Raw genomic sequence first — 27,793 nt, forward strand, 5'->3', positions numbered from 1 at the left:
TTGTGTAATTTAGTGTTTATTATTTTCTGTAATAATTTAATTTATTTAATTTTAATGTAATGTTAGGTTTTAGTGTAAGACAAGTTAGGTTTTATTTTACAGGTAAATTTGTATTGATTTTAACTAGGTAGCTAGTAAATAGTTAATAACTATTTACTAACTATTCTACCTAGTTAAAATAAATACAAACTTACCTGTAAAATAAAAATAAGACCTAAGATAGCTACAATGTAACTATTAGTTATATTGTAGCTAGCTTAGGGTTTATTTTACAGGTAAGTATTTAGTCTTAAATAGGAATTATTTAGTTATTAATAGTAGGTTTTATTTAGATTTATTTTAATTATATTAAAGTTAGGGGTGTTAGGGTTAGACTTAGGGTTAGGTTTAGGGGTTAATATATTTATTTAGTGTTAGTGATGTGGGAGGCCAGAGGTTTAGGGGTTAATAACTTTAGTGGTGGCTGGGGGCAGCAGATTAGGGGTTAATAATATTTAACTAGTGTTTGTGATGCGGGAGTACAGAGGTTTAGGGGTTAATATGTTCATTATAGTGGCAGCGATGTCCGGAGCGGCAGATTAGGGGTTAATAATTTTATTTTAGTGTTTGCAATGCGGGAGGGCCTCGTTTTAGGAGTTAATCGGTAGTTTATGGGTGTTAGTGTACTTTGTAACACTTTAGTTATGAGTTTTATGGTACAGCTTTGTAACGTAAAACCCATAACTACTGACTTTCAGTTTACGGTACGGATCTTGTAGTTATGGGCTGTACCGCTCACTTTTTGGCCGGACAGGCAAACTCGTAATACCCGCGCTGTGGAAGTCCCATTGAAAAAGGACTTTTTAAAAAGTGCGGTAGTTATGTTGCGTGATGACCAAAAAAGTGTGCAGTACAGCTGTACCTACAAGACTCGTAATAGCAGCGGTAGTGAAAAAGCAGCGTTATGAGGCTTTTTCATTCATAACGCAAAACTCGTAATCTAGCCGTAAGAACCTTATACACGGCTGAAATAGACCTGTTCCGATCAGCCAATAGAATGCGAGCTCAATCTGATTGGCTGATCCAATCAGCCAATCGGATTGAACTTGAATCTGATTGGCTGAATTTTCCTACCTTAATTCCGATTGGCAGATAGAATCCTATCAGCCAATCGGAATTCGAGGGACACCATCTTAGATGACGTCCCTTAAAGGAACCTTCATTCTTCAGTTGGACGTCGAACGAAGAGGATGGATCCGCGCCGGAGGTCTTCAAGATCAGCCGCTCGTCATCGGATGGAACAACATAGAAGATGCGGCTAGGATGAAGATGTTTGCCGGGCCGGATCTACTCTTCTGCCCGGATAGGATGAAGACTTCTGCCCGAAGATGGACTTCTTCATTTGCCGCTTGGATCAAGACTTCAGCCGGAAGATGGACGTCACTCTTCAGCCCCCGCTTGGATCAAGACTTCGGAGGCTTGGATCAAGACTTTGGTGGACAGATCGGTGAACCAGGCGTGGTGAAGATAAGGTAGGAAGATCTTCAGGGGCTTAGTGTTAGGTTTATTTAAGGGGGGTTTGGGTTAGATTCGGGGTATGTGGGTGGTGGGTTGTAATGTTGGGGGGGGTATTGTATGTGTTTTTTCTACAGGCAAAAGAGCTGAATTCTTTGGGGCATGCCCCGCAAATGGCCCTTTTCAGGGCTGGTAAGGTAAAAGAGCTTTGAACTTTTTTAATTTAGAATAGGGTAGGGCATTTTTTTATTTTGGGGGGCTTTGTTATTTTATTAGGGGGCTTAGAGTAGGTGTAATTAGTTTAAAATTATTGTAATATTTTTCTAATGTTTGTAAATATTTTTTTATTTTTTGTAACTTAGTTCTTTTTTATTTTTTGTACTTTAGTTAGTTTATTTAATTGTATTTATTTGTAGGTATTGCATTTAATTAATTTATTGATAGTGTAGTGTTAGGTTTAATTGTAGATAATTATAGGTATTTTATTTAAGTAATTTATTGATAGTGTAGTGTTAGGTTTAATTGTAACTTAGGTTAGGATTTATTTTACAGGTAATTTTGTAATTATTTTAACTAGGTAGCTATTAAATAGTTATTAACTATTTAATAGCTATTGTACCTGGTTAAAATAAATACAAAGTTGCCTGTAAAATAAATATAAATCCTAAAATAGCTACAATATAATTATTCGTTATATTGTAGCTATATTAGGGTTTATTTTACAGGTAAGTATTTATCTTTAAATAGGAATAATTTATTTAATAAGAGTTAATTTTTTTCGTTAGATTTAAATTATATTTAACTTAGGGGGGTGTTAGTGTTAGGGTTAAACTTAGCTTTAGGGGTTAATACATTTATTAGAGTAGCGGTGAGGTCCGGTCGGCAGATTAGGGGTTAATAATTGAAGTTAGGTGTCGGCGATGTTAGGGAGGGCAAATTAGGGGTTAATACTATTTATTATAGGGTTATTGAGGTGGGAGTGAGGCGGATTAGGGGTTAATAACTTTATTATAGTAGCGGTGAGGTCCGGTCGGCAGATTAGGGGTTAATTATTGTAGGTAGCTGGCGGCGACGTTGTGGGGGGCAGATTAGGGGTTAATAAATATAATATAGGGGTCGGCGGTGTTAGGGGCAGCAGATTAGGGGTACATAAGTATAACGTAGGTGGCGGCGGTGTGCGGTCGGCAGATTAGGTGTTAAAAAAAATTAATCGAGTGGCGGCGATGTGGGGGGGGGCCTCGGTTTAGGGGTACATAGGTAGTTTATGGGTGTTAGTGTACTGTAGAGCACAGTAGTTAAGAGCTTTATGAACCGGCGTTAGCCCAAAAAGCTCTTAACGCCTGTTTTTTTTCTGCGGCTGGAGTCTTGTCGTTAGATTTCTAACGCTCACTTCAGCCAAGACTCTAAATACCGGCGTTAGAAAGATCCCATTGAAAAGATAGGCTACGCAATTGGCGTAGGGGGATCTGCGGTATGGAAAAGTCGCGGCTGGAAAGTGAGTGTTAGACCTTTTCCTGACTGACTCCAAATACCAGCGGGCGGCCAAAACTAGTGTTAGGTGTTATTTTTTTTATATATATATATAATTAAAGCTTTCTAGCAACAGCTCATTTAGATGTGGAATGCATAAGGAAGCCGAGTGTAGATTATTAATAGCCATTTCACCTGGTAGTGTTAAAATTACAACCCCGACTTACTAAATAATATTAAGTTCCATTGAAAAATAATACGAATACAATATGAATGATAGAAAAAAGTTTGTTTTTTTTCCTCAGGAGGAGCACAAACCTGCATAAACTTGCAAACTGAATCTAACGAATAAAATATCCAGACAAAATATGATAGAATAAATAAAATTATCTAAAAAATAAATAACAAACAAACATAAACTGGCAAAGTGACTCCAACAAAAAAATATCCACAGACACAATATGATCGAATAAATAAAAATTTACACCAGGAAACTCACCATGCAAGCTGCCTGGACTGCCTCTGAGACGTTCCCTGCATCTGGCTCACACCAAAACACTGTGCACTGGAAGCATTGCTTTCCCACGTCTACAATTAGTGCAAATGTATGGGGGTCTTTTCCAATCCCCATGAATGTAACATAACGCACTTCACATTGCCACACAGGGTCTCCTTCGTCATCCTTAAGAAAACATAACATTTAATATTATAATTATTCTGTAGAAGGGAAACATTCATAGTAGTTGGTTAATATGTTGTAGAATGAATTAAGCATTGACTATACCTTGTTTTTCATAAAAAAATGCCTATTTTGTCTGCACAGTTGTGAAAGTCAGAAGTGGGCTAAGAAGAAACATCTTCCTACTGACCATCCGCATTATCCCACATCCCAACAAGCGGCTAAGATGCATTTGTTAAACAATGTAGATCTTCTGAAACATAAGTTAAGAAGCAGCGGTCTTAAGACCGCTGCTCCTTAACTTGTCCGCCACCTCTGCGGTGGACTGAAATTATCCCGATCAGGATGATTGACACCCCCTGCTAGCGGCCGATTGGCGGTATTGCACAAATGCACAAGCATTTCACACGAATCGCTTGTGCAATGATGAATGTTGACAGCGTATGCTGTCTGCATTTATCGATGTCGGGCGCACATGATCCGCTACAGCCCAGCACAGAGAAAATAGGTAGCAGTTTTGACTGCAATTACAAAAACTAAACACAATAACTCATAACAAAAACGATAAACAATGATTACAGCTAAGCATACCAAACAGTACGGAGGATCATCTGTAGCTTCAGTCATGTTTTAAAGTCATACGGCTAGATTTGGAGTTTTGTCGGTAACGAGCCGAAAAACTAACGCCCGCGTTTTACTGGCCGCACCATAAAAATAACTCTGGTATCGAGAGTCCACATAAAGGCTGCGTTAGGCTCCAAAAAAGGAGCGTAGAGCATTTTTAACGCAGCTTCAACTCTCGATACCAGAGTTGCTTACGCAAGCGGCCAGCCTCAAAAACGTGCTCGTGCACAATTCCCCCATAGGAAACAATGGGGCTGTTTGAGCTGAAAAAAAACCTAACACCTGCAAAAAAGCCGCGTTCAGCTCCTAACGCAGCCCCATTGTTTGCTATGGGGAAACCCTTCCTACGTCTGCACCTAACACTCTAACATGTACCCCGAGTCTAAACACCCCTAACCTTACACTTATTAACCCCTAATCTGCCGCCCCCGCTATCGCTGACCCCTGCATATTATTATTAACCCCTAATCTGCCGCTCCGTAAACCGCCGCTACTTACATTATCCCTATGTACCCCTAATCTGCTGCCCTAACATCGCCGACCCCTATATTATATTTATTAACCCCTAATCTGCCCCCCACAACGTCGCCTCCACCTACCTACAATAATTAACCCCTAATCTGCAGACCGGACCTGAGCGCTACTATAATAAAGTTATTAACCCCTAATCCGCCTCACTAACCCTATATTAAATAGTATTAACCCCTAATCTGCCCTCCCTAACATCGCCGACACCTAACATCAATTATTAACCCCTAATCTGCCGACCGGAGCTCACCGCTATTCTAAGAAATGGATTAACCCCTAAAGCTAAGTCTAACCCTAACACTAACACCCCCCTAAGTTAAATATAATTTAAATCTAACGAAATAAATTAACTCTTATTAAATAAATTATTCCTATTTAAAGCTAAATACTTACCTGTAAAATAAATCCTAATATAGCTACAGTATAAATTATAATTATATTGTAGCTATTTTAGGATTAATATTTATTTTACAGGTAACTTTGTATTTATTTTAACCAGGTACAATAGCTATTAAATAGTTAAGAACTATTTAATAGCTAAAATAGTTAAAATAATTACAAATTTACCTGTAAAAGAAATCCTAACCTAAGTTACAATTAAAACTAACACTATACTATCAATAAATTAATTAAATAAAATACCTACAATTACCTACAATTAACCTAACACTACACTATCAATAAATTAATTAAATACAATTCCTACAAATAAATACAAATAAATAAACTTGCTAAAGTACAAAAAATAAAAAAGAACTAAGTTACAAAAAATAAAAAAATATCTACAAACATAAGAAAAATATTACAACAATTTTAAACTAATTACACCTACTCTAAGCCCCCTAATAAAACAACAAAGCCCCCCAAGAAGTTCAGCTCTTTTGCCTGTAAAAAAAAACCATACAATACCCCCCCAACATTACAACCCACCACCCACATACCCCTAATCTAACCCAAACCCCCCTTAAATAAACCTAACACTAAGCCCCTGAAGATCATCCTACCTTGTCTTCACCTCACCAGGTATCACCGATCCGTCCTGGCTCCAAAATCTTCATCCAACCCAAGCGGGGGTTGGCGATCCATCATCCGGTGCCTGAAGAGGTCCAGAAGAGGCTCCAAAGTCTTCATCCTATCCGGGAAGAAGAGGCGATCCGGACCGGCAACCATCTTGATCCAAGCGGCATCTTCTATCTTCATCCGATGACGACCGGCTCCATCCTGAAGACCTCCACCGCGGACCCATCTTCTTCCGGCGACGTCCAACTGCAGAATGACGGTTCCTTTAAGGGACGTCATCCAAGATGGCGTCCCTCGACTTCCGATTGGCTGATAGGATTCTACCAGCCAATCGGAATTAAGGTAGGAATATTCTGATTGGCTGATGGAATCAGCCAATCAGAATCAAGTTCAATCCGATTGGCTGATCCAATCAGCCAATCAGATTGAGCTCGCATTCTATTGGCTGATCGGAACAGCCAATAGAATGCAAGCTCAATCTGATTGGCTGATTGGATCAGCCAATCGGATTGAACTTGATTCTGATTGGCTGATTCCATCAGCCAATCAGAATATTCCTACCTTAATTCCGATTGGCTGATAGAATCCTATCAGCCAATCGGAAGTCGAGGGACGCCATCTTGGATGACGTCCCTTAAAGGAACCGTCATTCTGCAGTTGGACGTCGCCGGAAGAAGATGGGTCCGCGGTGGAGGTCTTCAGGATGGAGCCGGTCGTCATCGGATGAAGATAGAAGATGCCGCTTGGATCAAGATGGTTGCCGGTCTGGATCGCCTCTTCTTCCCGGATAGGATGAAGACTTTGGAGCCTCTTCTGGACCTCTTCAGGCACCGGATGATGGATCGCCAACCCCCGCTTGGGTTGGATGAAGATTTTGGAGCCAGGACGGATCGGTGATACCTGGTGAGGTGAAGACAAGGTAGGATGATCTTCAGGGGCTTAGTGTTAGGTTTATTTAAGGGGGGTTTGGGTCAGATTAGGGGTATGTGGGTGGTGGGTTGTAATGTTGGGGGGGGGGTATTGTATGGTTTTTTTTTACAGGCAAAAGAGCTGAACTTCTTGGGGCATGCCCCGCAAAGGGCCCTGTTCAGGGCTGGTAAGGTAAAAGAGCTTTTAACTTTAGTAATTTAGCATAGGGTAGGGCATTTTTTATTTTGGGGGGCTTTGTTGTTTTATTAGGGGGCTTAGAGTAGGTGTAATTAGTTTAAAATTGTTGTAATATTTTTCTTATGTTTGTAGATATTTTTTTATTTTTTGTAACTTAGTTCTTTTTTATTTTTTGTACTTTAGCAAGTTTATTTATTTGTATTTATTGGTAGGAATTGTATTTAATTATTTATTGATAGTGTAGTGTTAGTTTAATTGTAGGTAGTTTATTTAATTAATTTATTGATAGTGTAGTGTAAGGTTAATTGTAGGTAATTGTAGGTATTTTATTTAATTGATTTATTGATAGTATAGTGTTAGTTTTAATTGTAACTTAGGTTAGGATTTCTTTTACAGGTAAATTTGTAATTATTTTAACTATTTTAGCTATTAAATAGTTCTTAACTATTTAATAGCTATTGTACCTGGTTAAAATAAATACAAAGTTACCTGTAAAATAAATATTAATCCTAAAATAGCTACAATATAATTATAATTTATATTGTAGCTATATTAGGATTTATTTTACAGGTAAGTATTTAGCTTTAAATAGGAATAATTTATTTAATAAGAGTTAATTAATTTCGTTAGATTAAAATTATATTTAACTTAGGGGGGTGTTAGTGTTAGGGTTAGACTTAGCTTTAGGGGTTAATCCATTTATTAGAATAGCGGTGAGCTCCGGTCGGCAGATTAGGGGTTAATAATTGAAGTTAGGTGTCGGCGATGTTAGGGAGGGCAGATTAGGGGTTAATGCTATTTATTATAGGGTTAGTGAGGCGGATTAGGGGTTAATAACTTTATTATAGTAGCGCTCAGGTCCGCTCAGCAGATTAGGGGTTAATAAGTGTAGGCAGGTGGAGGCGACGTTGTGGGGGGCAGATTAGGGGTTAATTAATATAATATAGGGGTCGGCGGTGTTAGGGGCAGCAGATTAGGGGTACATAAGGATAACGTAGGTGGCGGTCGGCAGATTAGGTTGTCGGCGATGTGGGGGTCCTCGGTTTAGGGGTACATAGGTAGTTTATGGGTGTTAGTGTACTTTAGAGTACAGTAGTTAAGAGCTTTATAAAGCGGCGTTAGCCCAGAAAGCTCTTAACTACTGACTTTTTTCCTGCGGCTGGAGTTTTGTCGTTAGATATCTAACGCTCACTTCAGAAACGACTCTAAATACCGGAGTTAGGAAGATCCCATTGAAAAGATAGGATACGCAATTGACGTAAGGGGATCTGCGGTATGGAAAAGTCGCGGCTGAAAAGTGAGCGTTAGACCCTATTTTGAGTGACTCTAAATACCGGCGGTAGCCTAAAACCAGCGTTAGGAGCCTCTAACGCTGGTTTTCACGGCTACCGCCAAACTCCAAATCTAGGTCATAGTAAGCACAGATGTTATGAACGAGTGTCACGTAAACTAGCATTTTACAATAGGCAAAGTCTTTCTTTAAAAAAAGGGTTATGCACAGGGGTGGCAAGAAGGTTTTTTGTCAATTTTTGTAAACAGGTACATTTATTTATATAGCAAAATTGTAAGAAACACTTTGCCTATTGTAAAGCACACATCACTTTAGTGTTTTCAAATGTATTTAACACAACGATTTATAGTCAGATTCATAATATAATATAGGCACAAAACATCATTCATATCAACATTAACTCAATACTGATATTATTTAATTCAATAGACATAATATTATTTCTGAAGGTGAATAAAAAATAATTAATATTGTAATGTAAAACAGTTTTTTTTATTAAAGAGACAGTAAAGTGAAAATGAAACTTAAACTGATTGGATAGAGCATGACATTTTAAACAAATTTCTCATTTACTTCTATTATCAATTGCTTAGTTCTCTTGATATCGTTTGTAAAGAGTAATACTAGGTGAGCTAAGGAGCGAGCATGCATCTTAAGCCACCTTTCAGCAGTGTTTGCAACACTATTTATAGCAATATTATACCTAAATATGAACACAGCAGCCCTAGACTGCTAGACACACGTGCACGCTCCTAAACTCTTATCAACCTACCTAGATTTAGCGGCAGATTACGAGCTGAGCGCAAAATATTGCTTATGCTAAAGACATATTTGAGCTCAACTGAGTAATACCAGCACACGCTAATGTGCACTGGTATTATGAGTTAGGTGCAATGTGAACGTGACCTCGCGTTCACATTGCACGGAAGCATTGCGCTCACGAGAGAGCGCTTCTATAGGCTCCAATGGGAGCTTGGTTCTGATGCCGTCATACACAGCACAGAACCTTAGTGCATCGAAGGGGGTAAGTAGCGCAGCAATTTTAAATATATATGTATATGAATATTCCTTCCAATCACAGCTTTCCCCCCAGGGTAGTCATTGCCTGAGGCCATGCTGTGAATGGAGGAAGCCGGATTAGTCATTGCTGACGTGTAAATAGAGGATCTCTAGGTGGGAGAAGCTGCTTTAGCTGTGAAAAGAAAAAAAGGTAATTTTTTTAACAAAATGGCTGCTTTGTAAACTTTGATGAATGAAAGTGCCCCTGTTTTTAATAGTATTTTTTAAAAAACGGGCTTTCATTCACCAAAGTTTACCTTCACTTTAATAAAGAATACTAAGAAAACAAAGCAAATGTAATAATAGACGTAAATTGGAAAGTTGTTTGAAGTTGCATGCTCTATTTGAATCATGAAAGTTTAATTTTTACGTTACTGTCCCTTTAAATGTGACAATGAAATAAGTAAATGTTTTAAGTCTGATGTGGAAAACAAAAATTTGATAATGGGGAAAGTAAATAGAAAAATTATGTTGAATCTCATATATATATTTTATATTTAAAAATAAACCTCTTTAATGCAGAAGAGCCCTCATAAAATGACAAAAAGCAAATAACCGGTTATTATGGTTAGGTAACAGATTTGTGGAGAGGCAGTTTGCACTCCTGCTCACGCATTAAGTTTACTAGATGGAGGCTTTTTGCAAAGTTGTACAAAGTTGTCACATGAGAGCTAACCCGATGTGAGCAAAAAGCCAAAGCCAAATATCACAACTCTATTAATGTATTCCCCATAGACTTCAATTTTTTTAAATAATTTTTATTAGTTTTATTATGAGTGTAACTATACTTTGAAATGTATTTTTGATGTATTTTGTGACACTTTTTTGTTTAGCGAAACAGTTATCCAGAGCTCTGAGACTGTGCTATCTCGAGGCGCGTTTACTTTTAACTTGTAATACAAGAGCTACATCCGCCGTGTGCAAACAGCTTCGATAAACCAGATACCTGTTTGCCAATTGTAATCTGGCTCTAAATAGCACTGCAGAGTTAAACCTTTAAAAAAAATACAAATATTAATGAAATATATTTTTTTATTTAAAAAATGGATCAGGCTTTTAGATTTAAGGAGGAGGAGAGCGAGTGTATAAGCTCTATGGCAGCAGGGAATAATGCTCACCAAATAAACGTTTCTTCCCCAAGGAACATTTAAAATGACTAAATGTATACAAGAGTGAGGTGGCGCAAAACATAATTTATGCTTACCTGATAAATTTATTTCTCTTGTAGTGTATCCAGTCCACGGATCATCCATTACTTGTGGGATATTCTCCTTCCCAACAGGAAGTTGCAAGAGGATCACCCACAGCAGAGCTGCTATATAGCTCCTCCCCTCACTGCCATATCCAGTCATTCGACCGAAACAAGCCGAGAAAGGAGAAACCATAGGGTGCAGTGGTGACTGTAGTTTAATTAAAATTTAGACCTGCCTGAAAAGGACAGGGCGGGCCGTGGACTGGATACACTACAAGAGAAATAAATTTATCAGGTAAGCATAAATTATGTTTTCTCTTGTTAAGTGTATCCAGTCCACGGATCATCCATTACTTGTGGGATACCAATACCAAAGCTAAAGTACACGGATGATGGGAGGGACAAGGCAGGAACTTAAACGGAAGGAACCACTGCCTGTAGAACCTTTCTCCCAAAAACAGCCTCCGAAGAAGCAAAAGTATCAAATTTGGAAAATTTGGAAAAAGTATGAAGGGAAGACCAAGTTGCAGCCTTGCAAATCTGTTCAACAGAGGCCTCATTTTTAAAGGCCCAGGTGGAAGCCACAGCTCTAGTAGAATGAGCTGTAATCCTTTCAGGAGGCTGCTGTCCAGCAGTCTCATAGGCTAAATGGATTATACTCCGAAGCCAAAAAGAAAGAGAGGTTGCCGAGGCATTCTGACTTTTCCTCTGTCCAGAGTAAACAACAAACAGGTTAGATGTTTGGCGAAAATCTTTAGTAGCCTGTAAGTAAAACTTCAAGGCACGGACTACGTCTAGATTATGCAAAAGACGTTCCTTCTTTGAAGAAGGATAAGGACATAATGATGGAACAACAATCTCTTGATTGATATTCTTGTTAGAAACCACCTTAGGTAAAAAAACAGGATTTGTACGCAGAACAACTTTATCTGAATGAAAGATCAGATAAGGAGAATCACAATGTAAGGCAGATAACTCCGAGACTCTTCGAGCCGAGGAAATAGCCATCAGAAAAAGAACTTTCCATGAAAGAAGTTTGATATCAATAGAATGAAGGGGTTCAAACGGAACCCCTTGAAGAACTTTAAGAACCAAGTTTAAGCTCCATGGAGGAGCAACAGGTTTAAACACAGGCTTAATTCTAACTAAAGCCTGACAAAATGCCTGAACGTCTGGAACTTCTGCCAGACGCTTGTGTAAAAGAATAGACAGAGCAGAAATCTGTCCCTTTAAAGAACTAGCTGATAATTCTTTGTCCAAACCCTCTTGGAGGAAGGACAATATCCTAGGAATCCTAACCCTACTCCATGAGTAATTCTTGAATTCACACCAATGAAGATATTTACGCCATTTCTTGTGGTAAATTTTCCTGGTGACAGGCTTTCGTGCCTGTATTAAGGTATCAATTACTGACTCGGAAAAGTCACGCTTTGATAGGATCAAGCGTTCAATCTCCATGCAGTCAGTCTCAGAGAAAGTAGATTCGGATGATTGAAAGGACCTTGTATTAGAAGGTCTTGTCTCAGAGGCAGAGTCCATGGTGGAAAGGATGACATGTCCACTAGGTCTGCATACCAGGTCCTGCGTGGCCACGCAGGCGCTATCAATATCACCGATGCTCTTTCCTGTTTGATTTTGGCAATTAGACGAGGGAGCAGAGGAAACGGTGGAAACACATAAGCCAGGTTGAAGAACCAAGGCGCTGCTAGAGCATCTATCAGTGCCGCTTCTGGGTCCCTGGACCTGGATAAGTAACAAGGAAGCTTGGCGTTCTGGCGAGACACCATGAGATCCAATTCTGGTTTGCCCCAACGGAGAACCAATTGAGCAAACACCTCCGGATGGAGTTCCTATTCCCCTTGATGAAAAGTCTGACGACTTAGAAAATTTGCCTCCCAGTTCTCTACACCTGGGATATGGATCGCTGACAGGTGGCAAGAGTGAGCCTCTGCCCAGCAAATTAACTTGGAGACTTCTGACATCGCTAGGGAACTCCTGGTTCCCCCTTGATGGTTGATGTAAGCCACAGTCGTGATGTTGTCCGACTGAAATCTGATGAACCCCAGTGTTGCTAGCTGAGGCCAAGCCAGAAGAGCATTGAATATTGCTCTTAACTCCAGAATATTTATTGGGAGGAGTTTCTCCTCCTGAGTCCATGAACCCTGAGCCTTCAGGGAGTTCCAGACTGCACCCCAACCTAGAAGGCTGGCATCTGTTGTTACAATTGTCCAATCTGGTCTGCGAAAGGTCATACCCTTGGACAGATGGGCCCGAGATAACCACCAGAGAAGAGAATCTCTGGTTTCCTGATCCAGATTTAGTAGAGGGGACAAATCTGTGTAATCCCCATTCCACTGACTGAGCATGCATAATTGCAGCGGTCTGAGATGCAGGCGCGCGAATGGCACTATGTCCATCGCCGCTACCATTAAGCCGATTACTTCCATGCACTGAGCCACCGTGGGGCGCGGAATGGAGTGAAGAACACGGCAAGCATTTAGAAGTTTTGATAACCTGGACTCCGTCAGGCAAATTTTCATTTCTACAGAATCTATTAGAGTCCCTAGGAAGGAAACCCTCGTGAGAGGAGATAGAGAACTCTTTTCTTCGTTCGCTTTCCACCCATGCGACCTCAGGAATGCCAGAACTATCTCTGTATGAGATTTGGCAATTTGAAAGCTTGACGCCTGTATCAGGATATCGTCCAGGTAAGGAGCCACCGCTATGCCTCGCGGTCTTAGGACCGCCAGATGTGAACCCAGAACCTTTGTAAAAATTCTTGGGGCTGTAGCCAACCCGAATGGAAGAGCTACAAATTGGTAATGTCTGTCTAGAAAGGCAAACCTCAGGAACTGATGATGATTCTTGTGAATCGGAATGTGAAGGTAGGTTGGATCATGGGTAAAATGGTTCGAATAGTTTCCATCTTGAATGACGGAACTCTGAGGAATTTGTTTAGGATCTTTAAATCCAAAATTGGTCTGAAGGTTCCCTCTTTTTTGGGAACCACAAACAGATTTGAATAAAACCCCTGTCCTTGTTCCGTCCGCGGAACTGGATGGATCACTCCCATTACAAGGAGATCTTGTACACAGCTTAGGAATGCCTCTTTCTTTATCTGGTTTGCAGATAATCTTGAAAGGTGAAATCTCCCTTGTGGAGGAGAAGCTTTGAAGTCCAGAAGATATCCCTGAGATATGATCTCCAACACCCAGGGATCCTGAACATCTCTTGCCCACGCCTGGGCGAAGAGAGAGAGTCTGCCCCCTACTAGATCCGTTGTCGGATAGGGGCCGCTCCTTCATGCTGTCTTAGAGGCAGCAGCAGGCTTTCTGGCCTGCTTGCCCTTGTTCCAGGACTGGTTAGGTGTCCAGGCCTGCTTGGATTGAGCAAAAGTTCCCTCTTGTTTTGAAGCAGAGGAAGATGATGCTGCACCTGCCTTGAAATTTCGAAAGGCACGAAAATTAGACTGTTTGGCTTTTGATTTGGCCCTGTCCTGAGGAAGGGTATGACCCTTACCTCCAGTAATGTCAGCAATAATTTCTTTCAAACCAGGCCCGAATAAGGTCTGCCCCTTGAAAGGAATGTTGAGTAATTTAGACTTTGAAGTCACATCAGCTGACCAGGATTTGAGCCATAGTGCCCTACGCGCCTGGATGGCGAATCCGGAATTCTTAGCCGTTAGTTTAGTCAAATGAACAATGGCATCAGAAACAAATGAGTTAGCTAGCTTAAGAGTTCTAAGCTTGTCAACAATTTCAGTCAATGGAGCTGTATGGATGGCCTCTTCCAGGGCCTCAAACCAGAATGCCGCCGCAGCAGTGACAGGGGCAATGCATGCAAGGGGCTGTAAAATAAAACCTTGTTGAATAAACATTTTCTTAAGGTAACCCTCTAATTTTTTATCCATTGGATCTGAAAAAGCACAACTGTCCTCAACCGGGATAGTGGTACGCTTTGCTAAAGTAGAAACTGCTCCCTCCACCTTAGGGACAGTCTGCCATAAGTCCCGTGTAGTGGCATCTATTGGAAACATTTTTCTAAATATAGGGGGTGGGGAAAGGGCACTCCGGGCCTATCCCACTCCTTACTAATAATTTCTGTAAGCCTTTTAGGTATTGGAAAAACATCAGTACTCACCGGCACTGCATAGTATTTATCCAGCCTACACAATTTCTCTGGCACTGCAATTGTGTCACAGTCATTCAGAGCAGCTAATACCTCCCCAACCAATACACGGAGGTTCTCAAGCTTAAATTTAAAATTAGAAATCTCTGAATCAGGTCTCCCCGATTCAGAAACGTCACCCACAGACTGAAGCTCTCCATCCTCAGGTTCTGCATATTGTGACGCAGTATCAGACATGGCTCTTACAGCATCTACGCGCTCTGTATCTCGTCTAACCCTAGAGCTATCGCGCTTTCCTCTCAATTCAGGCAATCTGGATAATACCTCTGACAGGGTATTATTCATGATTGCAGCCATGTCCTGCAAAGTAATCGCTATGGGCGTCCCTGATGTACTTGGCACCATATTAGCGTGCGTCCCTTGAGCGGGAGGCGAAGGGTCCGACACGTGGGGAGAGTTAGTCGGCATAACTTCCCCCTCGACAGACCCCTCTGGTGACAATTCTTTTATAGATAAAGACTGATCTTTACTGTTTAAGGTGAAATCAATACATTTAGTACACATTCTCCTATGGGGCTCCACCATGGCTTTTAAACATAATGAACAAGTATCCTCTGTTTCAGACATGTTTGTACAGACTAGCAATGAGACTAGCAAGCTTGGAAAACACTTTAAAGCAAGTTAACAAGCAATATAAAAAAACGTTACTGTGCCTTTAAGAGAAACAAATTTTGACAAAATTTGAAATAACAGTGAAAAAAGGCAGTTACACTAACAAAATTTTTAGTGTATGTAACAAGTCAGCAGAGCATTGCACCCACTTGCAAATGGATGATTAACCCCTTAATTACAAAAACAGAATAATAAATGACAAAAACGTTTTTTAAACACAGTCACAACAACTGCCACAGTCTACTGTGATTGTTACCCTCCTCAAACACGACTTTGAAGCCTTTTGAGCCCTTCAGAGATGTACTGTATCATGCAGAGGGAAGCTGAATGTCTCTGTCAGTATTTTATCTGCACAGAAAAGCACTGAAATAGGCCCTTCCCACTCATATTGCAACAGTGGAAAGCCTGTTTCTAGGCAAAAATCAAACCAGCCATGTGGAAAAAAACTAGGCCCCAATAAGTTTTGTCACCAAACATATATAAAAACGAATAACATGCCAGCAAACGTTTTATATTACACTTTTATAAGAGTATGTATCTCTGTTAATAAGCCTGATACCAGTCGCTATCACTGCATTTAAGGCTTAACTTACATTAATCCGGTATCAGCAGCATTTTTCTAGCAAATTCCATCCCTAGAAATATATTAACTGCACATACCTTATTGCAGGAAAACCTGCACGCCATTCCCTCTCTGAAGTTACCTCACTCCTCAGAATATGTGAGAACAGCCATGGATCTTAGTTACTTCTGCTAAGTTCATAGAAAATGCAGGCAGATTCTTCTTCTAAATACTGCCTGAGATAAACAGTACACTCCGGTACCATTTAAAAATAACAAACTTTTGATTGAAGTTAAAAAACTAACTATAATACACCACTCTCCTCTTACTACATCCATCTTTGTTGAGAGTTGCAAGAGAATGACTGGATATGGCAGTGAGGGGAGGAGCTATATAGCAGCTCTGCTGTGGGTGATCCTCTTGCAACTTCCTGTTGGGAAGGAGAATATCCCACAAGTAATGGATGATCCGTGGACTGGATACACTTAACAAGAGAAATAAATGCTATTTCCCTTTGAATGTATGATGTGATAATCACAAATGAAATAAAGTCCTATAAGGTATAAGTAAAACCAGAAATGTACTCTGACATACAGTTTATTAAAAAAACTTATTGCTATATAAACAGTTAAAATTAACTAAATTAGACACCGGTGTCACTTTAACGATATCTTAAAATTCAATCTAAAACATATGTTAAAAATGATGACTAAGCTGCAAATATATGATCCAATAATTCTATTTACAGACCCATGTAGATAATATTCAGTAAGCTACAATGAGATACTAAATGTTGTTTTAATATATAGCAACGCAACAAAATGAAAAAAGTGTTACAATGGGTAGAGGGAATAATTATATAACATTCCAATCATCTTAACTGTGTACAATATACAATGTCCTGTGCACAAATATCAGCTGTATTGGCCAAGATATAAAAATTATAGTAGACTAATGAATATATGATTCAATAGCCACAAGCGTTCAGCTTTACAAAGTTGTCCGTGTGTATTTATAAAAGCGTGATATTCCAATGTGCTAGTAACTGCAGTTTGTCATAGTCAAAATGGTTCAGATGTATTTATAAAAAAAATAAGTGACTTGATTAGCACAGCGTACAGCTCTGATAATATCCGTGTGTAGTAAACAAATACGTGGATGTCCTATGTATATGTCACAGCAGTTAGTGTCACAGCAGTTAGTGTCACAGCGGTTAATGCCAAATGAAAAAGACCCACGGCTAGATTTAGAGTTTTGGGTAACGACCCGCGTAGCTAACGCTGGCTTTTCTCTTGTAAGGTGTATCCAGTCCACGGATCATCCATTACTTGTGGGATATTCTCATTCCCAACAGGAAGTTGCAAGAGGACACCCACAGCAGAGCTGTAATATAGCTCCTCCCCTAACTGTCATAGCCAGTCATTCTCTTGCAACTCTCAACAAGCTAGGATGTTGTAGGAGAGAGTGGTTAAATATAGTTAGGTTATTTTCTTCAATCCAAAGTTTGTTATTTTTAAATAGTACCAGAGTTGTGCTATTTTATCTCAGGCAGTAAATAGAAGTAGAATCTGCCTGAGGTTTCTATGATCTTAGCAGGTTGTAACTAAGATCCATTGCTATTCTCACATATGTCTGAGGGAATTACACAGATGAGGTAACTTCAGTGAGAGAATGGCGTGCAGTTTATTCTGCTATCAGGTATGTGCAGTAATAATTTTTTCTAGAGATGGAAAACACTAGAAAATGCTGCTGATACCGGATTAATGTAAGTTAAGCCTGAATACAGTGATTTAATAACGACTGGTATCATGCTTACTCCCAGGGGTAATACCCTTATGATATTGCAATATAAACGTTTGCTGGCATGTTTAATCGTTTTTATATATGCATTGGTGATAAAACTTTATTGGGGCCTAGTTTTTTTCCACATGGCTGGCTTATAGTATAAAAGTTACAGTTGGTGCAGTTAAAATTACAAACTGTGACATCCAGCTTCCCTCAGGAGTCCCCTGTATGCAATAGGACATCTCTAAAGGGCTCAAAGGCTTTCCAAAGTCGTTTATTGGGGAAGGTAGGACCACAGCTTGCTGTGGCAGTTGGTTGTGACTGTAAAAAAAACCCAAAAAAAACCAAAAAAAAAACGTCTATTTCGTTTTTTTGATCCGTTTTTTGAACTAAGGGGTTAATCATCCATTTGCAAGTGGATGCAATGCTCTGCTAGCCTATTACATACACTGTAAAAATTTGTTTGATTTACTGCATTTTTTCACTGTTTTTCAAATTCTGACAAAATTTGTTTCTCTTAAAGGCACAGTACCGTTTTTTATATTTGCTTGTTAACTTGATTTAAAGTGTTTTCCAAGCTTGCTAGTCTCATTGCTAGTCTGTATAAACATGTCTGACATAGAAGAAACTCCTTGTTCATTATGTTTAAAAGCCATGGTGGAACCCCCTCTTAGAATGTGTACCAAATGTACTGATTTAATTTTTGCAATAAAGATCATATTCTGTTTTAAAAAAAATTATCACCAGAGGAATCTGACGAGGGGAAAGTTATGCCGACTAACTCTCCCCACGTGTTAGACCCTTTGACTCCCGCCCAAGGGACTCACGCTCAAATGGCGCCAAGTACATCTAGGGCGCCCATAGCATTTACTTTACAAGACATGGCGGCAGTCATGGATAATACACTGTCAGCGGTATTAGCCAGACTACCTGAACTTAGAGGTTAGCTAGATAGCTCTAGGGTGAGACAAAATGCAGAGCATACTGACGCTTTAAGAACCATGTCTGATACTGCCTCACAATATGCAGAAGCTGAGGAAGGAGAGCTTCAGTCAGTGGGTGATGTTAATGACTCAGGAAAGATACCTGATTCTAATATTTCTACATTTAAATTTAAGCTTGAACACCTCCGCGTGTTACTTAGGGAGGTTTTAGCTGCTCTGAATGACTGTGATACCATTGCAATGCCAGAGAAATTTTGTAGACTGGATAAATGCTTTGCAGTGCCGGTGTGTACTGATGTTTTTCCAATACCTAAAAGGTTTACATAAATTATTAATAAGGAATGGGATAGACCAGGTGTGCCGTTCTCTTCCCCTCCTATTTTTAGAAAAATGTTTTCCAATAGACGCCACCACACGGGACTTATGGCAGACAGTCCCTAAGGTGGAGGGAGCAGTTTCTACTCTAGCAAAGCGTACTACTATCCCTGTCGAGGACAGTTGTGCTTTTTTAGAGCCAATGGATAAAAAATTAGAAGGTTACCTTAAGAAAATATTTATTCAACAAGGTTTTATCCTACAGCCCATTGCATGCATTGCCCCTGTCACTGCTGCTGCGGCGTACTGGGTTGAGTCTCTGGAAGAGGCTTTACAGGTAGAGACTCCATTGGATGACATACTTGGCAAACTTAGAGCACTTAAGCTAGCCAATTATTTTATTTCTGATGCCATTGTTCATTTGAATAAACTAACGGCTAAGAATTCTGGTTTTGCTATACAGGCGCACAGAGCGCTATGGCTTAAATCATGGTCAGCTGACGTGACTTTAAAATCTAAGCTACTTAACATTCCCTTCAAGGGGCAAACCCTATTCGGGCCTGGTTTGAAGGAGATTATTACTGATATCACAGGAGGAAAAGGTTGTGCCCTTCCTCAGGACAGGTCCAAATCTAGGGCCAAACAGTCTAATTTTCGTGCCTTTCGAAACTTCAAGGCAGGTGCGGCATCAACTTCCTCTAATAATAAACAAGAGGGAACTTTTGCTCAATCCAAGACGGTCTGGAGACCAAACCAGACCTAGAAAAAAGGTAAGCAGGTCAAAAAGCCTGCTGCTGCCTCTAAGACAGCATGAAGGAATGACCCCCTATCTGGTAACGGATCTAGTAGGGGGCAGACTTTCACTCTTCGCCCAGGCGTGGGCAAGAGATGTTCAGGATCCCTGGGGGTTGGAAATTATATCCCAGGGATATCTTCTGGACTTCAAAGCTTCCCCCCCAAAAGGGAGATTTCACCTTTCACAATTATCTGCAAACCAGATAAAGAGTGAGGCATTCTTACACTGTGTACGAGACCTCCTAGTTATGGGAGTGATCCATCCAGTTCCAAAGGAGGAACAGGGTTTTTACTCAAATCTGTTTGTGGTTCCCAAAAAAGAGGGAACCTTCAGACCGATTTTGGATCTAAAGATCTTAAACAAATTCCTCAAAGTTCCGTCGTTCAAGATAGAAACTATTCGTACCATCCTACCACTGATCCAGGAGGGTCAATATATGACTACAGTGGATCTAAAGGATGGTTATCTTCACATTCCGATACACAAAGATCATCATCGGTTTTTCAGGTTTGCCTTTCAAGACAGGCATTACCAGTTGTAGCTCTTCCCTTTGGATTAGCTACAGCCCCAAGAATCTTTACAAAGGTTCTAGGGTCGCTTTTGGCGGTCCTAAGGCCGCGGTGCATAGCAGTAGCCCCTTATTTAGACGACATCCTGATACAGGCGTCAAACTTCCAAATTGCCAAGTCTCATACGGACGTAGTACTGGCATTTCTGAGGTCGCATGGGTGGAAAGTGAACGAGGAAAAGTGTTCTCTATCCCCACTCACAAGTTTCCTTTCTAGGGACTCTGATAGATTCTGTAGAAATGAAAATTTACCTTGACGGAGTCCAGGTTATCAAAGCTTCTAAATTCCTGTTGGGTTCTTCATTCCATTCCGCGCCCTTTGGTGGCTCAGTGTATGGAAGTAATCGGCTTAATGGTAGCGGCAATCGACATAGTGCCGTTTGCACGCTTACATCTCAGACCGCTGCAACTATGCAGGCTCAGTCAGTGGAGCGGGGATTACACAGATTTGGCCCCTCAACTGAATCTGGACCAAGAGACCAGGGATCCTCTTCCCTGGTGGCTATCTCGGGTCCATCTGTCCAAAGGTATGACCTTCGCAGGCCAGATTGGACTATTGTAACAACAAATGCCAGCCTTCTAGGTTGGGGCGCAGTCTGGAACTCCCTGAAGGCTCAGGGATCATGGACTCAGGAGGAGTCTCTCCTTCCAATAAATATTCTGGAACTAAGAGCGATATTCAAGGCTCTTTTGGTTTGACCTCAGTTAGCAACTCTGAGGTACATCAGATTTCAGTCGGTCAACATCACGACTGTAGCTTACATCAACCATCGAGGGGGGAACAAGAAGTTCCCTAGAGATGTTAGAAGTTTCAAAAATAATTCACTGGGCAGAGATTCACTCTTGCCACCTATCAGCTATCCATATCCCAGGTGTAGAGCACTGGGAGGCGGATTTTCTAAGTCGTCAGACTTTTCATCCGGGAGAGTGGGAACTCCATCCGGAGGTATTTGCACAACTGATTCTCCATTGGGGCAAACCAGAACTGGATCTCATGGCGTCTCGCCAGAACGCCAAGCTTCCGTGTTACGGATCCAGGTCCAGGGATCCCAAGGCGACACTGATAGATACTCTAGCAGCGCCCTGGTCTTTCAACCTGGCTTATGTGTTTCCACCGTTTCCTCTGCTCCCTCGACTGATTGCCAAGATCAAGCAGGAGAGAGCATTGGTGATTCTGATAGCACCTGCGTGGCCACGCAGGACCTGGTATGCAGATCTAGTGGACATGTCATCCTTTCCACCATGGTCTCTGCCTCTGAGACAGGACCTTCTACTTCAGGGTCCTTTCAACCATCCAAATCTAATTTCTCTGAGGCTGACTGCCTGGAGATTGAATGCTTGATTTTATCAAAGCGTGGCTTCTCCGAGTCAGTTATTGATACCTTAATACAGGCACGAAAGCCTGTCACCAGGAAAATTTACCATAAGGTATGGCGTAGATATCTTTATTGGTGTGAATCCAAGGGTTACTCATGGAGTAAGGTCAGGATTCCTAGGATTTTATCTTTTCTCCAAGAAGGTTTGGAAAAAGGATTGTCAGCTAGTTTCTTAAAGGGACAGATTTTTGCTCTGTCTATTCTTTTGCACTAGCGTTTGGCAGATGTTCCAGACGTTCAGGCATTTTGTCAGGCTTTAGTTTGAATCAAGCCTGTGTTTAAACCTGTTGCTCCACCATGGAGCTTAAACTTGGTTCTTAAGGTTCTTCAAGGAGTTCCGTTTGAACCTCTTCATTCCATAGATATCAAACTTTTATCTTGGAAAGTTCTTTTTTTTTTGGTAGCTATTTCCTCGGCTGGTAGAGTCTCTGAGCTATCTGCCTTACAATGTGATTCTCCTTATCTGATTTTTCATACGGATAAGGTAGTCCTGCGTACCAAACCTGGGTTCTTACCTAAGGTGGTATCTAACAAGAATATCAATCAAGAGATTGTGGTTCCATCCTTGTGTTACACAATCTGGACGTGGTCTGTGCTTTAAAGTTTTACTTACAAGCTACTAAAGATTTTCGTCAAACATCTGCTTTGTTTGTTGTCTACTCTGGACAGAGGAGAGGTCAAAAGGCTTTGGCAACCTCTTTTTCTTTTTGGCTAAGAAGCTTAATCCGCTTAGCGTATGAGACTGCTGGACAGCGGCCTCCTGAAAGGATTACAGCTCATTCCACTAGAGCTGTGGCTTCCACTTGGGCCTTTAAAAATGAGGCTTCTGTTGAACAGATTTGCAAGGCGGCGACTTGGTCTTTGCTTCATACTTTTTCAAAATTTTACAAATTTGATACTTTTGCTTCTTCGGAGGCTATATTTGGGAGAAAGGTTTTACAGGCAGTGGTTCCTTCCATTTAAGTTCCTGCCTTGTCCCTCCCTTCATCCGTGTACTTTAGCTTTGGTATTGGTATCCCACAAGTAATGGATGATCCGTGGACTGGATACACCTTACAAGAGAAAACACAATTTATGCTTACCTGATAAATTTATTTCTCTTGTGGTGTATCCAGTCCACGGCCCGCCCTGTCATTTTAAGGCAGGTAATTTTTAAATTTAAACTACAGTAACCACTACACCCTATGGTTCCTTCTTTCGATCGAATGACTGGCTATGACAGTTAGGGGAGGAGCTATATTACAGCTCTGCTGTGGGTGTCCTCTTGCAACTTCCTGTTGGGAATGAGAATATCCCACAAGTAATGGATGATCCGTGGACTGGATACACCACAAGAGAAATAAATTTATCAGGTAAGCATAAATTGTGTTTTTTCTGGCCGCACCTTTAAAATAACTCTGGTATTGAGAGTCCACAGAATGGCTGCGTTAGGCTCCAAAAAAGGAGCGTATAGCATATTTAACGCAACTTCAACTCTCGATACCAGAGTTGCTTACGGACGCGGCCAGCCTCAAAAACGTGCTCGTGCACGATTCCCCCATACAAAACAATGGGGCTGTTTGAGCTGAAAAAAAACCTAACACCTGCAAAAAAACGCGTTCAGCCCCATTGTTTCCTATGGGGAAACACTTCCTACGTCTGCACCTAACACTCTAACATGTACCCCGAGTCTAAACACCCCTAACCTTACACTTATTAACCCCTAATCTGCTGCCCCCGCTATCGCTGACACCTGCATATTATTTTTAACCCCTAATCTGCCGCTCCGTAAACCGCCGCTACTTACATTATCCCTATGTACCCCTAATCTGCTGTCCCTAACAGGTTGGCGGCGACGTTGAGGGGGCAGGTTAGGGGTTAATAAATATAATATAGGGGTCGGCGGTGTTAGGGGCAGCAGATTAGGGGTACATAAGGATAACGTAGGTGGCGGTCGGCAGATTAGGGGTTAAAAAAATTTAATCGAGTGTCGGCGATGTGGGGGGCCTCGGTTTAGGGGTACATAGGTAGTTTATGGGTGTTAGTGTACTTTAGAGCACAGTAGTTAAGAGCTTTATGAACCGGCGTTAGCCCAGAAAGCTCTTAACTACTGACTTTTTTCTGCGGCTGGAGTTTTGTCGTTAGAATTCTAACGCTCACTTCAGCCACGACTCTAAATACCGGAGTTAGAAAGATCCCATTGAAAAGATAGGATATGCAAATGACGTAAGGGGATCTGCGGTATGGAAAAGTCGCGGCTGAAAAGTGAGCGTTAGACCCTTTTTTGACTGACTCCAAATACCGGCGGTAGCCTAAAACCAGAGTTAGGAGCCTCTAACGTTTTCACGGCTACCACCAAACTCCAAATCTAGGCCCCAGTGTGGTTAGGTCGTTTGTAATTCCGTTAGAGTACTCACAGTGCACTGCGATTATCGGGACTCCAGTTGTCGGGACTCCGATTTCCAAGATGATCCTAGTTATCGGTTCAATCAGGTTTCCTACCTGATTGAACCGATAACTAGGATCACTTTGTTCGGCAAAGAAGCAGAACAAAGTGTGTCTTGATAGGACCTGAGTCTGTTGGTGAGCTGGTTCGATAGGGGCTGAACGTAAGAGCACCCAAGGAAAGACCGGTGTAAAGCCGAATACCGAAATCAGAGTCCCGACAACTGGAGTCCCGATAATCGCAGTGCACTGTGAGTACTCTAACGGAATTACAGACGACCTAACAACACTGGGTCTTTTTCATTTGGCATTAACTGCTGTGACATTAACTGCTGTGACACTAACTGCTGTGACATATACATAGGACATCCATGTATTTGTTTACTACACACAGATATTATCAGAGCTGTACGCTGTGCTAATCAAGTCACTTATCTTTTTTATAAATACATCTGAACCATTTTGACTATGACAAACTGCAGTTACTAGCACATTGGAATATCACGCTTTTATAAATACACACGGACAACTTTGTAAAGCTGAACGCTTGTGGCTATTGAATCATATATTCATTAGTCTACTGGAATTTTTATATCTTGGTCAAGACAGCTGATATTTGTGCACCGGACATTGTCTATTGTACACAGTTAAGATGATTGGAATGTTATATAATTATTCCCTCTACCCATTGTAACACTTTTTTCATTTTGTATGTTAGTGTTGCATTGCTATATATTGAAACAACATTTAGTATCTCATTGTAGCTTACTGAACATTATCTACATGTGTCTGTAATAGAATAATTGAATCATATATTTGCAGCTTAGTCATCATTTTTAACGTATGTTTTAGATTGAATTTTAGGATATCTTTAAAGTGACACCGGTGTCTAATTTAGTTCATTTTAACTGTTTATATATCAATAAGTTTTTTTTAATAAACTGTATGTCAGAGTACATTTCTGGTTTTTCTTTTAGATTTGAGGGACATGAAACGCAAAGAGATAATTTCATGATTCAGACAGAGCATGCCATTTAAAATAAAAAAAAGTTTCCAAATAACTTCTATTATCAAATTTGCTTCATTCTTATGGTATTCTTTGTTAAAGAACTACCTAGTTAGCTAGCATGCATATGTATGAAGCACTGTTTGGAACTACTGCCATCTAGTGCTCTTCGAAATGTATAACATTGTTAAAAACATTGCAAAACTGCTGCATTATAGTGCTCAGGACTCACACCCCTAACTGTTTTTCAGCAAAGTATAAAAAGAGAATGAAGTAAATTTTATAATATAAATAAATAAATTTTGGGGTTCAATGTTTCTTTAATTTTATAATTTGAAGAGACATATATTTATCTGTGTATATCTATCTGCCTATCTATCTTTCTATCTAAACACACAACTTTATTAAAACACTTCACCTGTTAATGGCCACTGATGTACCCTGTACTATTAAACAATCCCTCATATCTGCATGCTTCCGGAGATAAGGCATGCAGTACTAGCATAGTTTTTCCGCTTATGGCAAAGCTGGACTTGGAAACCCCTTTACGACCACGCAACGTACAGGGTATGGCGGTCGTTATGGGGTTAAATATTTTCATGCCAAAAAAAAGTAAAAAACAAAGAAACAATACACAAAATAAACATATCAATGACTACCACTTTATATGTTTTCTATGGGAAGAATACTTGAATAACCAAATGTAACGGCATTAGATCCGTACACAATCTAATGTAAGACAATTTATCCACATCATGAAACTCATTTATCATCAGGGTCAAACCCCCCACTACATTACAGCAAATGAAACCAATCACCAGCAGCACACATTATATTTCCCATTGTGAGACATTCCGTGAAATGCTATTTGGTATGTTATGTACATTGATGCTAAAACTGTTTCTCATCTGTTACCTCTGCAGACTCACTTGTTTTTACACTTTAAACCAAGCATGTTTTGGATTGTTACTTTCAAATGTTGACAGCCTCATAGCATATTGTATGTAATTTAAAACTAAATAAACAGTTCTTCAATTAAAAAAACAAAATGAGTTGAAGAGTTTTCTCACTGCACCACTCCATTTATTATGTGTTGTGTTCAAGGGCTTGATTTATCAATTATTTGGGGAATTCTCCTTTCTGTTCTCCTATCAGTTCTCCACAGCTCTCCTTTGAAGAGGCGCACCTGTGCGCCCGTATTTATCATAAAAAAGGTTGTTTTTTCTTTGCGCTTCTCCATAGTAAATTGGTAATTAGTTTAAAATTCCATACTGTATCTGAATCATGCACTTTTAATCTTGCCTTTACTGCCCCTTTAAAAGTAAAAGAAATACATTCCTTGTGTTAGAGTTGTTTTGATAACAATCCTAATTCATTTTCCTAATAGAGTTGGCTTTGAGCGAAGGATCAGTGTATTGGCCATGATATGATGCATTTTTACTGGCTGCTGACTCATTTATATGGATTTCAGTACTGCATTGCGGTGATTTTCATTCCAAGAACTGATGTCCAAATACATGGTATGAGTAACAAGTTTTATTTTATTACATATGGGAATTATTTCCATACCAATGTGTTTCAGGTTTCCCCTCAACATACGTGCTTTATGTAATTTAACCATCAATACACTTATGTTATCCTAAGGGAAGCAATGCACTACTTGCATCATAGTAACTATTATATTAATTGATATTGACTTGCTACGTTAACTAATTTTATCCCTAAATTAACTAATTTTATCCATATTCATTTTGTAAACTATTAAAAGAATTAAAAAAAATGTATTAAACTGACATAAAAGTATAAATATAAATATGGCTATCGGACCACAACATAAAATTTATTACACAGTTGCAGTTTTTTTTTATTTAAGACAATTTCCATCTACATGTAATTAACTGTGAGACTTTCTCCCTTTGCAAACTACAGAATTTAAACCATATAGAAATGATTGAGTAACAATGAAACCTGTGCATTGAGAATGTGATCCTCTTTATACTCCAAGATCAGCTTTGTAGGATTGTGAAAGAAACTGCTTTTAATTTCTTTTACATCTAGAAAATGTTTGGGGTGAAAAAGCTCCATTTGTGGTGACACATATCTTAAAATTGTAATTATAGAGATAGTAAACTATGACCTATACAAATAAATAAAGACTGGTGTTCAAGGTAAAATGGTGTTCATATAACAGAAATGTGGTTGATTTGGAATTCACAGAAGAATAATATAGAGATGTATCTCCAAAGACCACAACTTATGAGTTTGAAAAATTTAGATAAACTTGGTTAAAGACAGGGGCTTCAAATGTTGGCCAAAGTTGTAATATCTACAAAAAGCCAACAGGAAAACAGGTACAGGTAGACTTTGAGATCACTAGACCTTAACAGAGTCTAACTGAGTTTATAATCAGTCTTGCATACATTTTATTCTATCCATTAAGCATTTGCTCAGTTTCAATGAAAATGACTTTAAAAACAAAATAAATAGCCATACACATCATGGATGTTTTTATTTGTTTAATCCTGTCCAAATGTACCTAACTATTAATAACTGCTAAATATTATCACACAAGAAGATTACAGTTTTGTTTTGAGTACTAGACATAGGAAGTTGGTAGATGAATGACATGTAACTTGAAATCACCGAAATTACATAAAGTTGGCTCAATTTAACAAATTCAGTTACAAGTTGTTGCTTTGTAGATAGATGACTAGTTATTTTAGTACCAGTAAATCATCTTATTCAGATAAAAG

The 27,793-nt window shown here is 39.8% G+C and overlaps 1 protein-coding gene across 1 annotated transcript in view; it reads right to left on the minus strand.

Annotated features, from left to right (window-relative positions):
• Nucleotides 1-27,793, minus strand: part of APBB3 (amyloid beta precursor protein binding family B member 3) — a 139,954-nt gene that overhangs the window by 2,866 nt on the left and 109,295 nt on the right. The window contains exon 12 of the mRNA XM_053719590.1: nucleotides 3,464-3,646. Coding sequence (XP_053575565.1) covers nucleotides 3,464-3,646 — 183 coding nt within the window. The remainder of the gene's footprint in view (nucleotides 1-3,463; nucleotides 3,647-27,793) is intronic.

This window comes from Bombina bombina, chromosome 6 (genome assembly GCF_027579735.1).
Source record: "Bombina bombina isolate aBomBom1 chromosome 6, aBomBom1.pri, whole genome shotgun sequence".
In the NCBI taxonomy this organism is placed as follows: Eukaryota; Metazoa; Chordata; class Amphibia; order Anura; family Bombinatoridae; genus Bombina; species Bombina bombina.